General features: G+C 42.9%; 1 protein-coding gene across 1 annotated transcript in view; it reads left to right on the top strand.

The window, feature by feature from the left end:
* IFT172 (intraflagellar transport 172) overlaps positions 1-14,587 on the top strand; it is a 1,142,656-nt gene that overhangs the window by 217,551 nt on the left and 910,518 nt on the right. The window contains exons 14-15 of the mRNA XM_078650113.1: positions 9,462-9,547; positions 13,568-13,680. Coding sequence (XP_078506239.1) covers positions 9,462-9,547; positions 13,568-13,680 — 199 coding nt within the window. The remainder of the gene's footprint in view (positions 1-9,461; positions 9,548-13,567; positions 13,681-14,587) is intronic.

Here is a 14,587-nt window from a genome sequence, read left to right as displayed (position 1 = left end):
TTTCTTGCCCAGCACCGCCGCCATGACCCATGTTACATGGGGCAGGCCAAGTGACAGTGCAACTATTTGTGAATAAACATGGACAAAAGACTTGCCATGTACCAAACTAGTCGTGAAATACTTTTTCAATTTTGTGCAAAATAGTAGCTGTAAAATACATTTCCAACTTTGTGCAAAATAGTGCAAATCAATAAATATTTAAATATATAAGTATATAAAAAAATATCCATGATAAAAACAATTTGATCAATTTAGCCCGCAGAAATCATTTTCATCAAACATGATTAATTAAAATCTATGTACATTTGTTTCAAAGGGCAATGTTATGATCACATCTCAAAGTGACAACATTTGAGGAAAGCTGTTTTAGATACAGAGGATAACCACCACTACCATTGTGCTCATGGCAAAATGCTTGATTATACAGCCTAAGTGGGCATTTCTAGTTAATTGTCCATGCTAAAGTGCAATGTGTATCTTAAAATATGTGCATTCCCTAAAACCAAGTAAGTGCAAAACAGTAGTTAAAATGCTGTAATTCTTGATAGGCGGTCAGCGAAGATAGTTCATTGATACTTATACAACACAGTAACTTATAAATGGATAAAAAGAAGACCTTCAATCATGTTTATAAGTGAGTATAAAAATCTTCACTAGCATTCATCCCATTCAGTGTCTTTGTATCTAGTTCGAGTATATATTTTGTTTCCAACGTTCTCAATTTCATGTTACGGTCCCCACCACGCCTCAGTGGGAGTACACAGTCCACCACGTAATATTTGAGCTCATCAGGGTTTTTGGCATGCATAACATCAAAATGACGGGCTACAGGGTAAGATTCATCCCCATTTTTAATTGCGCGTATGTGCTGGAGTATCCTCTTGTGGCATTGAAGTTTGGTACTCCCCACGTACCGTAGGCCACAAGGGCACTCCAGCACATACACTGCAAACTCCGTCTTACAGGTCAATTTCTTGTTAATTTTGGTGGGTCTGTTCCTGAAGGGACTATGATATTCTGTCTTGTTTACACCTTGTTTGCACGCCTTACAAGTGGCACATTTGATAAAGGCCTTACTCCCAGTAATCCATATAGGATTAACACTTGCCTCAGGACTGCTGGAGACCAAAGTATTGCTCATAGATTTGGCCTTAATAAAGGTTAGGTTTGGAGAACGTGTGAGCTTTTCACCCAATGTGGGGTCATTCTTAATGAGTGGCCAGTTCTTATTGATGATTTTCCTTATAGCAGGATGTTGGTTTCTATATGTTAGAATTAGCCTCAACGGTTGTTCCTCACTAGGGATATCGTTAGTCACGCTTTTAGTTATCAGTGCCTGAGTTCTACTCTGTCCATTAGCTCTATTCATGGCTTTATCAATTACTTTTGGACTGTATCCTCTCTTGATGAATCTAGAGCGATACTCCAACTGAGCTTTAAAACAGTCAGTGTCAAGGCTGCATATTCTTCTGATCCGCAACATCTCCCCATAGGGGATGCTGCGGATCAGATGCGCCCGGTGACTACTCTCCGCTTGTAATACAGAGTTCCCGGACGTATTTTTCCTATGCAGCCTGGTATTCAAAACACTTTCTGAGACAAAGATCTCCACATCCAAGAAGTACACAGAAGTTTTGCTAATGTTGCTCGTAAATTTCAAATTCATGTTGTTGACATTCAGTGAATCCACAAATATCTGTGCCTCAATTTCTGTACCCTTCTATATATATATATATATATATATATATATATATATATATTATAAGAAAAATCCAAAAATACGACTTGCGCTGCCTGGATACTGGGCGCCACTCACCGCAAACTGGACACAGACCCAAAGTTAGTGCTTCAGAGTTGTTTTATTTCCCGTATGCCAAGACGCGTTTCGCAGCACACAGCCGCTTGCTCACTCTCCGTTATACCTGTGGCTTCTGCACTCGCGAGTGGTTGTGCTCGCATACGTATTTTCGCTCCCAAGTAAATTACGAACGCCCCTCACGGGAAAGGGTAACCATTTATTGGATTTCTCGTACACTTTTCACACAACACAGACGCGTTTCAGCAAAATGCCTTTTTTGATGTTGGCGGCTGCCATTTATTTGCTTATATTATGCATTCCACTCTGTTACGTCATATTGACAACAATGGAAAAGGGACTTTTTAGTCTCAAACCAACTTCAGCGCCATCTTAACATGTACTAATTCATGTATGTTCCAACATTATTAGGGAATAATTATATTTCCAAATTATTCCATCAATTCAAATTTGATAATTTTACCACTATCTCTCCTTAGTGTTGTATATTTCTTTTCTCCTCTCCGACTCATGTTTATTTACAACTAGTCCCTTCCTTTTTGGATTGTGTATTCAATTCCAATACTTGACAGGTAATCAGGATTTCTATCCACTCTGTTAATCATACACTGGATGGGTGATCCCATGGATATAGGCTTCCCCCTATCTGAAGGGAGTTCTCACTTGTATTCCTGTATTGCGCCCTGTATGGGTATTAATCGTTCCCTATTTTTTGTAACTGCTTACTTCTACTTGCCATGAATACTTTTCATGTGGGTTTTAGAAGTGAACCCCCAGTTCCTCGCTACTGTTTAGACCCTTTGGAGATTTTGTTTGTAAGTCAATTATATACCTCACCTCTAGCGTGTGCAGCTTCAATTTCCTTTTGCCCCCTCTCATCTCTTGGGGTACCTGATCCAAGCAAAGGAATTTAAGCAAGTTTCTATCTCTTCGATGATAAGACTCAAAATGACTCGCTACAGGATAGATGACATCTTTATTGCTAATCGCCCTCATATGTTTTAAAAATCTGCTGTTTTGTCGGGTGAATCGTGCTTCCTATGTATTTAAATTTACAAGGGCAAATTAAGCAATAAACTGTATGTGATGTGACAGTTAATAAACTTCATTATTCTTTTCTGTTCCTTCATTTTTGGTATCTCGTAGGTAATACCTTTTCACTATTTACACAGGCCTTGCACTTGCCACATAGATAAAATCCTTTTACATATTCTGTGACCCCCTTCTGATGTTCCTTTGCTAAATGACTTTCTACTATTTTATCTAATAAAGTGTGATTTCCTGAAAATTAGTTGTGGATATGCTGGTAAATCTTTACCTATAATTCCTTCAGATGTTAGGATCCTCCAATTACTCTGCGTTATTCTTTTGACGCTTGTGGCAGCATTAGAGTAGTTGGTAATCATCCTAAAGTTAATCTTCATTTTGGATTCTTTTATGATAGTCTCATCTTTTAATAGATCTTCCCTATTTTTCTTTTCCACTTTCTGTAGTGCCATTGAAAGTACCTGTTTACGATAAGCTGTTTACTGAAATCTTTTCACACTTGCAGTTTTTGTGAAATCATATTCCCTAGAACAGTTACTCTTAATGCGTAGAACCTTGCCGTAAGGGATGCTGTTGATTAGTTTCTCTGGTTGGCTGCTTCTAGCATGTAATTTAGAATTTCCCGCTGTGGGTTTTCTACAGAGAGACATACAAATTTTGCTGTCACTAATGAACACCTCAAGATCAAAAAATTTACTTTTTCAGAGATGATTTCACCTGTGAACCTCTAAGTAATATCATTCTGGTTTTAGAAAATCTATATACTCTCTTGCCGATTCTTGCTTGCCCTTCCATATGATAAACAAGTCGTCTATGTATCTCCTCCAACTTATTATTCTTTCAACCAGATTACCTGGTGCCTCCGACCATGCCACCCGCTTCTCCCACCAGCCCAGAAACAAGTTCGCGTAGCTGGGGCGAAGCAGGTGCCCATGGCCGTCCCTCGTGTCTGTCTATACAGCTGTCCTGAAAGACAAGGATGTTGTTGTTTAGACAAAAGTCAACAAATTCCAACAGCATTATATAATGTTCTGTGTATTTCAGTGGGCGTCCTCTTGACCCGTACTTTTTGTCTACACACCCCCTGCCTGAGAGTTTGGTTGTGCAGGCTGCCTGCTCAAAGAAGTCTGCAGGTGCTTTTCCGCAGGTTCCTGGGGAAAAAGTCGAGAAAGCAAGATCAGGCGGCCAAGAAGGTCTTCTCCTCAGCCAGCATGGCGTTAAAATCTACTAATGCAACTTGCCTGATGGGACGATACATCCATGCCTTGATGGATTCCCTGAAGCAGTTAGTTCCAAAAATTCCTGAAGGGGATAGAAAGGACTTTCAGGAAGTAATTTCTGACACTCAGGCTGCTGCAAGTCAAGTAATTCAGAGTGGGCTGGACACGGCTGATTCGGTGGAGAGAGTCATGGGCTCTTCGGTGGCCACTAGGAGAACTGCATGGCTAAAATCATCGGAGTTCTCTGCAGATGTTCAGTCTGCTTTGATGGATTTGCCCTTTGATGGGTCAGGATTGTTTGGCAAGAAGGCTGACGCTGCTTTAGAACGTTTTAAAGACAGCAGGGCTACAGCAAAATCTTTAGGTCTTCAGGCCAGGGGTACTCCTGGGAGACGTTTCAGAGGATTTGGCAGGTCTTCCTTGCGATCCTACAAACCATCTCAGCAGCAGCCTCAGCAGCAGCAAAATACGTTGTACAAGTCGTACAGAGGGAGGCAAAGAGCTCTTCCTAGAGGTCGTCAAGCATCCTCCTCCTCCTCTTCCCCTTCCCAGCCGCCTATCACCACAGCAAAGAAGCCCTAGATTCGCCATTCCGGATCATGTGGGCCCAGTGGGAGGCCCTCTTACCCAGTTTCTGCGAGATTGGGAATTGATTACATCAGATCTTTGGGTTCTCAATCTCATGGAGAATGGGTATGCTCAGGGAGTCAGTGAGGGTCTCGAGAGAAACTGCAGCGGATCTGTCTAGGTGGAGCGTGGAAGGCAATCTGTCACAAGGAAAGCCTTTTCAACTACCTCCATCGGTGGCCACAGTGATAACGGATGCATCCACTCTAGGGTGGGGTGCTCATCTGGGGGATCTGGAGATCAAGGGTCTTTGGTCTCAGGAGGAAAGGTTGCTTCACATCAACCTTCTAGAGTTGCGGGCGATACGTCTGGCACTCAAGGCCTTCCTCCCTTCCGTTCGCGGTCAGTCAGTTCAGGTCCTAACGGACAACACGACCGCGATGTGGTATGTCAACAAGCAGGGAGGAGTGGGGTCGCAGTGTCTCTGCAGAGAGGCTCTGCGTCTCTGGTCCTGGGTTCAGGACCATAAGATTTGTCTGATGGCAAATCATCTGGCCAGAGTTCTGAATGTTCGTGCAGACCGTCTCAGACGGCAGTTCTCTGCCGACCACGAGTGGAGGCTTCATCAAGAGGTAGTTCGTCACGTCTTTCGGACGTGGGGGACTCCTCAGGTGGACTTGTTTGCCACTCGCGAGAATGCTCAGTGCCCATCATTCTGCAGCCTCCAGTTTCCGATGCAGGGAGCCTTGGGGGACGCGTTTCAGTTGAGTTGGGACTCGCAACTCCTTTACGCGTTTTCCCCCCATACCTTTGATTCCTCGGGTTCTGAGGAAGATACGCCAAGACCGGTCCCAAGTCATATTGATCGCCCCGGATTGGCCAAGTAGGGTGTGGTATACAGATCTTCTCCACCTCTCCTCGTGCCCTCCGCTCCGTCTCCCTCACAGGGCAGATCTCCTCTACCAGATGGAGGGGCAGGTTCTACACCCCCACCTCCAGACCTAACACCTTCATGCCTGGAGATTGAGCGGGGCAACCTGATTTCCTTTTCTCTCCCGCACGATGTGGTGGATGTCATCTTTTCGGCCAGGCGTGACTCCACCAAGTCCATTTATTCTTATAGATGGTCTAAATTTGTTGCTTGGTGCCGGGAGAAGCCCTTTAAGGGCTTGTTTGTCCAATATACTTCAATTTGCACTTTCCTTGGCCCAGCAGGGTTTTGCGGTGGCAACTATCAAAGGTTATTTGTCGGCCTTATCGGCTTTCCTTTGTTTGCCGGATCAGCCCTCTTTGTTTAAATCTCCTATTGTTTTATGTTTCATTAAGGGCCTTTCTAATAAATTTCCTCCTACACCTTTTATTGTACCTCAATGGGACTTGAACCTTGTTCTTACTTTCTTGATGGGTTCGCCTTTTGAACCTTTACACTCATGTCCCTTGAGACTTTTGTCTTTTAACACTATTTTTTTGGTGGCAATTACCTCGGCAAGGATGGTAAGTGAGCTTCAAGCTCTAAGTTCAAAGCCCCCATTTTTGTCCATACATGCTGAAAGAATGGTTCTCAGGACCAGGGCTGCTTTTCTGCCTAAAGTGGTAACTCCTTTCCATCTGGGGCAGTCCGTTACCCTCCCTACCTTTTATCCTCCCCCTCACCCTTCCAAGGAGGAGGAGAGACTTCACAGCTTGGACCCTAAGAGGGCGTGAGCTTTTACCTGGACAGGACAAGAGAGTTCAGGTTGGATGACCAGCTGTTTGTCGGATTTGCTGGCTGCAGGAAGGGGAAGGCGGTGCACAAGCGCACGCTCTCGAGATGGATTTTCCTCTGCATTAAGATCTGCTACGCTCTGGCGGGTAAGGAACCTCCAGAGGGTGTAAGAGCTCACTCTACTAGAGCAAAGTCTTCTACATCTGCTTTGTCTAGGGGTGTATCTGTTGAGGATATTTGTAGAGCGGTGACTTGGGCCTCCCTCCACACTTTTGCGAAGCATTACTGCTTGGATACTGAGGTGAGGAGGGACGGCCACTTTGCGCACTCTGTCCTCCAGGATTTCTTGGTATAGCAGAGTGGACACCCTCCTCCGGGAGCGGAACTGCTGTGGTACTCAAGGTGAGGATCCACTGGCAGATGTATCTATCAGAAGAACAAGTTACTTACCTTCGGTAACGCTTTTTCTGGTAGATACAGTATCTGCCTGTGGATTCCTCACTGACCCACCCGCCTCCCCGTTGTCCACTCTTCTATACCTGGGTTACTGTAATGTAATGTATATATATTTTATTGTCAAGGAAATGTTTTGTTTCATTTGCTTTCCTTCATTTGCTTCACACTATGTGTGTTATCTTGACATTTATGTACTGTGTATACTCTGTATATATCTACTGTCATTGGTCCGTCCGTGTGACTCGAAGGCACGGAAAAAAGGGCGGAACTGATGTCATCACGCCGGCGTGGGCCTATTATGGTGTCGGTGACGTCAGCGGAGTCGCGCGCGATGCCGTGCCTCTATGACGTCGTCCACGTCGGCGCGAAGCTACAAAAAGAATTTCCGAATGTTGCTGACGCAAGGGGATATTCACAAGGTGAGGAATCCACAGACAGATATTGTATCTACCAGAAAAAGCGTTACCGAAGGTAAGTAACTTGTTCTTCTATAACTGAGGCCTGCAATATCTGAGGAACAGATTGGTAGCTCTTCAAAGGTGAGGCATCTGTGGCTAAAAGTCTCTGTCAGAAGAATAAGTTACTTACCTTCACTAAGGCTCTTTTAGCTCGAGACTCTATCTAACTGCAGATTCCCCAGCAATCCTCATATCCTCCCAGTTCTCTGCTTGAACTCCCTCCCGTCCGACCTGCGCCTGACCCAAGACCACCTCTCCTTCAGGAAGAAGCTCAAGACCTGGCTGTTCGAGCAGTAGCAGCACCCCCCCCCCCCCAAGCGCCTTGAGACCCTCCGGGTAAGTAGTGCGCTCTATAAATGTCCTTGATTGATTGATTGATTGATTATCCATTATTAATATCCCAAGTCTAGGAGTCGGCACACTGGTCACATCAGTTTGCTTTTGGGGCTCTGCATCTAGTGACATATTCACTCTCAAAAGCAATTGGCCAGCGCTCAGGAGTGACACCTATATCGGCTCAGCATGTCATTTCTGGAACATAATGGCGCCAGTACAGAGCTGCACGACCCCACCTACTGGCACTCGGAGGTACTGCTGAAACGTTTCTGGATTCTTTCTGATTTCTGACAATATTCAATAGATGAGGATTCTGCAGCTAGATAGATTCTTTACCAGAAAGAGCATCATCAAAGGTAAGTACATGATTCATCATGGACTTCCAGCTACACTGGTTGGACAGTTATGGGTCGTCCAGAAGGCAGCGGCCAGACCACTCTGTGACATCCCTAGAAGGCAGTTAATAACCCCCCAGGAAAGATATGTACATCATCTGCCAGCACAAATAGGAATAATTTTCAAATGCCTAATGCTCACAAACAGAGCATTCTGTAACCGAGGCCTGCAATATCAGAGGGACAGATTGACACACTATCTTCCTGAGAAAACACTGCATTCCTCAATCCTTTATCTGTTGAAATTACCCAGGATACGCCCGTCAAGAGAAGGGTGCAGTTTTGTTTACTTTCTTTACCCTGAAACTTTGGAATGACTCGCCGGTTCTGCTTAAATCCACTTCTACAACAGCAAAATTAAAAAAACCTGCTAAAAACATTTCTTTGAGTTGACTAATAGCCACAGATGATCTGCCTTACTGTAGCCCCAGGCTGCCCTCTTGGGGTACCTGATGCACGTTTCATGTGCCATTACAGTTATTCATTCATTTAGGTGAATGTAATTCTCACACAGAAATCCACAAATGCTCAGCTCGTCTTTTCTGACCATGAAATATAAAGTTCTGTTTAGACGTGCATTCCATAGGCTGGGAGGAAGGAGGGGGAGTTATTAATGCAGCCATCTCATTTACCAGACTCTGTTGGGAGGCTTTTTGGACTGAAAACATAATTTACTCCGGGGATGAATAATGCAAGATTTGGGCCTGTGTTTGGCAGTGGCAACCTGTCCGCCCCTTTCTAAGCAGTTGGTCCTGCTATCAGTTTTTAGACTCGCCGTAAAAAGTGTTTTCACCCTACACAGGTTAGTGGGAAAGGACACAGTTTGGATTCACTTGTTTATAACTGGGAGATAGGAAAAGTGTAGTCTGCATTGATTGACTCATGCATAGTGCCAATTTATTTATCCCTGTCATGGAAGGGGGTTAACACATCTTCTGTATTGTCTTGGAGAGGCTTAGGGTTACCGACAAAGTGCTTTCTTTTGTGTTTAGGTTTCAGCATTATGTGAGTGGTTGCTTAGGTTTACATTTCGTGGGCGGTAATATATCAGGTGGCCTGGTGCTCACTGCACAGGTTGTTGCCAGCTTGAGCAGGATGCATGCACTTGCCTTCATTATAAGGACTCTGCACATACTCCAAGGGCCTACTGCTTCTCAAAGAGCATGCATTTGAAGATCTTTACTACTGTGGGACCCCTACCATTTAATCTCTACTCCAGTGAGGCTGCAAGTGCCATGAGAGAAGCTAGGCAATGGTAGTAGTGCCCCGCAAGCAGACTCTACATGAAATAATGTGGTTCCCTGCACCTGGGTTAGCTGCGTGTGACAACTTTGGATTTCAAAAGCCAAATCTTCCTCCAGCTGCAATCTTCACAACTTCAAAAGGAATAATTATGTTTTATTTAGGTTATAAAGTTCTTGCAATTTTCTTTTTCTCATTAACTCACCTTCTCCTCAACAGTGTCCGCTTGAATGAGAGAAAACAGAAGGGGATGGAAGAAAACAAGAAGCTGTCCTACCTCATCGACATGAAGACCATAGCAACAGGTCAGTATGATTACATGAAACACTTTAGGTTATCAAAACACTTTGAGACTTTCCCAATGAGGCTTGCAGTGCATGTGTGTATTTCTGTTAAGTGCTGTCACAAATGAGCGAGTAGGAACATTTATACAGTGCATCCTGGCAAGTGAATATGCTCTCAGCATAACTTTGGACGTGTGCTTGTGTGTATGCATGGGTGGCACTCATATGGCTCCAGTCATGTCATGTTCGGGGTGGTTCCTGGTGTCGAGGCACAGTCTAGCACCAGCTGCCAGTGCATGAGCGCTGTCTTAATTTGTCCAAATGCAGTCATCGCCTGGGGAGATTCAGTAGGTGAGGAAACTCGAGGTGGATAAAGTATCCACTAGAAAGATTGCTACCAAAGGTAAATAATATGTTCTTTTGTTGATTTTCTTTGTGGCCCTGGGGTCATTGAAAATGCTTTACGAGTAGGAGAGGTCCACATTAGCCCACCAAATCTTAACTACAGAGTTGGTTAGTGAGAGAAAGCATAAAAGTGACCATTTGACCCCTTCATTCAACCAACTTTGTTCCTTAATCTTCTTAGTTTCACCCTCTTCATTGCCAAGTCCTGGATCCTTCTTGCACCTGAAATTCAAAAGAGTGAAACCGATTCAGAGGAAAGATATACTTTCCTTACAGGAGAGATAGCTCAGGAGATTCTTTAGTCTTCATATCTGTTCCTACCTGCGATTCTCATTAAGGCCATGGTGTTTTTCTATCATTTTGAGACTGATTGCATCTCATACTTAACTTTTTCCCAAGAGAGATGTTTTGTCTTCACTGAGATGTCCTTAGGTGGTAGTCTCAAGAAACTGCGCAGCATGTTGAACACAGGCCAGAGTTTGTCCAGTAGCAGTGGAAATTACAGTGGTTGTTTTGAAACCACAAATTCATTTTGGGAAAACCCTTCAAGGCAATAGTGCACCAGGTCATGGTGGTGCCCGGTGCCTCCTTGATTTGCTAATAGACCTACCTAGGCCATATGGTAGCAAGTTGTCTTTCAGTCCCGGAGGAATCCAAACTGCACAATGATCTTGCTCCAAAAGGGACAGTTGATCACTGCAGTTTACCTACTTTTCCTGGAGTAAGACTGTGCATCACTTGATGGAAAACAACACAGTGATACATAACCTTAACCCAGGGGCGCTCGTGCTCCTTGCATTCACAAAGAGGTAGTGACCGAAAAGGAAAGCCCCTTCAGTGTTTTGGTAGTTGACCGCTCCTTTACCCGTTACTTAGACTTTCCCATCCACCCTAATATGCAGATGTTTTAATAGAGGTTCAGATCTCCAATTCTCTGCCAAGGTCCATAAAGGGTGCTTAAATATTAAGATTCAGAGGATGTGCGCGAGGTGATAATACAATTGAGCACTGCAATTCTGAGGCTGTCCTACAAACATTTAGAGAAGGCAATGTTCAGTTTGTTTGCTTGGAATGATGGTTAAAATCTTCTTGTCTTCTCGTCCTCTAAAGAGGGGGGTTTCAGAGTTTACACTGGGGTTTTTCACAGACATTCTCCATATTAACTCACTTAGGGAATGACATGTAGCATGGATACTTTTTTCTATTTCTTAGCCTTATCAGTGTGATGTAAATATTGTACATCTGATGAGCCTCTTCATTATTGTGAAATAAGACTCTTCAGCTGGAAGACTGTCTTTTTGTGGACTATTATTTTAACGTGGTTAAGTCTCTTTTCATCATTTCATTTGCTGCTTGAATGCTTTCTTGACCCCCAGCGTGCCATTGCAGCATTTTCGATTCCTTTAACTCTTAGCTCCAACTGCCTCTTTGGTGCCACTTAGCCCAACAAAGAGCTGTATGGGGACAGCCCCTCAAACACGCCTCTTACAACCAAATGTCAGTCACTACCTGCACTGCTGTCTTTCCCTTCCTGCTGTGGTGTGTGTTTATACTTTTCTGACATCAGCCGTGGTCCTCCCTTCCTAACCCTTCATTCAGTGCTTTGTGTCCTGTATCCTCCCTGTTCCTCTAGGGCATATCTGTGTTCCTGCCTACTGCTCTGTGCCCCACCCCAGCATCCTCTGTACCTTCCCAATACCTGCTGCTGTTCTTCCATCCCTGTGCCTCTCTGTGTCCATCTTGCCCCACTTTTATATCCTGTTCTGTCTCCTGCCCACTGTACCCCATGCTCTACCTTTTTCTCAATTGTATTTTTCCAAAATCTACCTTGGTTGCTCAAAGTGCCTACAGCAGAAGTGCATCTTTCTTCAGCATTAAAAGCATCTGATGCCTCATACAGTAACATCAACCCAATTGAATGTGAGCCTTAAGTGAGAAGGGTTGATAAGCTGCAAGTCTTGTTGGCTCCTCTGTGCTGTTCGCTGTCTTTCAAATATTTCTTTATAATAAAAGGTCTGAACCTAAGTGGGTTCCTGGCAATTATGTTGCCAAGGATGACACGTTTCCAGATGTTATTGGTCCTTCCCAAATGTGCTTCTATGGTTTTGGCACTAAGTGTATTATATCATTATAGTATCTTCATGTTTCAGAATTTTAGGAGATTGCTCAAAAAGTATTTATTTGTGAGATGTACAATCTACTGAAGATAGAGCAACTACAACTGCTCTTTCCGGGGTATTCCCTTTCTCAGCATTTATAAAGGTGCACCTTGGTTGTCTTTGAATACTTTGTGCTGTCTCTTTTACTTTTGCTCTACTAGTACAACTGAGACTCGTTCTGGGCAGGCTGTTTTGCAGCAATGTTCTGAGTACACTCTTTCCATGGATGCATTTGAGGGTCCACATTCAAACTGTGTAAACACTTATAGATAGAGATTTAAAAGTGGATTCATGTACAGTAGATATACCCTTAACCCTAAACAGGATCTGAATACATTTGTTATTTTGCACAAACCAAATTATGAAGATCTTTATTGCATCAACCTAAATATTAAATCACATCTGTTGACGGACACCTGTTTCTATGGACCTCCATAGTGGGGTAAATCTGCCTTGGCCCATGGTTCCTTTTAGTTTTCATGTTCTTAACAATTGGTACATTAGTGCTCTGCGCCTCTCGTGGGCGGGGTGTTGAAATTTGTCCCGGTGTGGCTGATTGTTGATTCTCCCTTGGTGAACTATTACTTTGAGTTCCATAATGCTGAGTCTCTCTACTGGTATTTAGTTTTCCCCTATTAGCTCATAGCTAGCAGCAGTATCTAATTTGTTGTGATTCTGTCTAAACTGTGGTTTCTAGATTTTCAGTGGTTTTGTTATTGTTATTCAAGTGCCTGCCTATATATTTCCTGTTAGGGTTGCACGTTCTACAGACTTTTATGCTATGCAATCGGCTCAATAAAGGATTTTAACTTTTTTTTACAAAGAAGACGTTAACATCCACAAATAAAGCCCTTATTTCTGCAAATAAATGTCTTTTCTATTCAGAATAGATTATAATAAGTTATAGAAGCCTGTAGTACATGATAGCACATCAGTCTGTTTATATTGTCCAACTATCACCGATGGACATCTTGTGTTGCAAACATATGGATGCAGAAAGTTCCCACTGTAGGATGGGCGGCAGTGTGTAAGCTCCTGTAACCCTTGAGAGAACATCACACATTTTACCTATAGACAGATACAACAGAAAATACTGCTACTCGGGGGTAATGCTGCTGGGATGTTCCTCTTGACAGTTGCTTGTACAACCTCTAGCTTTGGTTCCAATGTATTCGGTAAAATACGTTTTAAAATAAATCACTTTGTTACATGTTTTTGTAAGATTCTACCCCTTCCAAAGTTAAACATTCTGGAGCGGACCAGACTCCCTTGTTGCACCTGCTGACCTGGTGAAAAAAGGAACTGCTATTAAAACATTTTTAAGTAACCTTAATGCTCCAAGTCCAATTCTGCCTGAAGGTTTATAAAGCATTAACATAAATATAATGAACTATACTAAATGTGATTCCTATCTCTAGTTGCCTCACATGTTGCCATCCATTGACTTCCTCACTGGCACTTCTTCCTGTTTTCACAGTGGATCTGGTTGGTGGCTTCAACATTGGCACCATTAGTCACGACACCAAGATTGACTGGCTGGAGCTGAATGAGACTGGGCACAAACTTCTATTCCGGGACAAGAAGCTGGGGGTGAGACTTGCCAAACATTTCCTAATTCCCTTTATGGTGCCAGCACAGCAAGTGATATCTCTTGCATGTAGTATATTTTCTTTGGGTCAGTAGGTTTTTTAGTTAATTGATTTGATGCAGTTTTTATAGTGTGAATCAGGCCCAAAGGCTGCCCCAACAGTGTACAATAAGATGTTGAAATAATTGGAAATAAAACAAATATACATAACGGTGGCATAATTGGCATGATTATCATGTTAACACACCTTTCAAGAAATATTTATCTGGCATTAGAAGGATTTTTGAACAATAAATAATATTCATTGTCATGCAAAGTTAAAGAGAGTTCAATCATGGTCTGTGGAGAAATAATTAATTTGGAAAAGAACAAGGGGCCCCCTGCGAAAAGGATAGTACCCTGGCAAGGAAAACTACTTATTGGCAAAAAATGTTTGCACCGGGCATAGTGCTAAATATCTGGCTGTGCAACAGCTGTAACAGAGAATGCTAGACAATCATAGACCTTATACTGCAAATGTTGCAAAAATATATCTTATTTTTATTTCATTTTTTTCATCTTAGTTGATTTCAAGTATAAAAAAAACACACACATACAAACAATTAATAATCATTTGTTATAAAAAATACATGTTGAATCTTTCCCTATGTATAAATTACCACGGAAATCTGTATGAGGTATGGTCAAACCACAAAGTGCTAGTAACTTCACAAATCAGACATGAGGATAATCACAGATGTTTACAATATGTATGGTTCATTTGCATTGTCACTTTAATAATGAATGAATATCACTCTTATTGTCTACATGCTATGAAAAACACCGGTTACAGATGGTTATTGTCACCAACGCGTTTCGGGTTTAAGCCTTCCTCAGGGTGTTCTCACCAGTGGTAAACAAGACAATATA

Source organism: Lissotriton helveticus, chromosome 6 (genome assembly GCF_964261635.1).
Source record: "Lissotriton helveticus chromosome 6, aLisHel1.1, whole genome shotgun sequence".
In the NCBI taxonomy this organism is placed as follows: Eukaryota; Metazoa; Chordata; class Amphibia; order Caudata; family Salamandridae; genus Lissotriton; species Lissotriton helveticus.
This window is presented reverse-complemented; position numbering and strand designations above follow the sequence as displayed.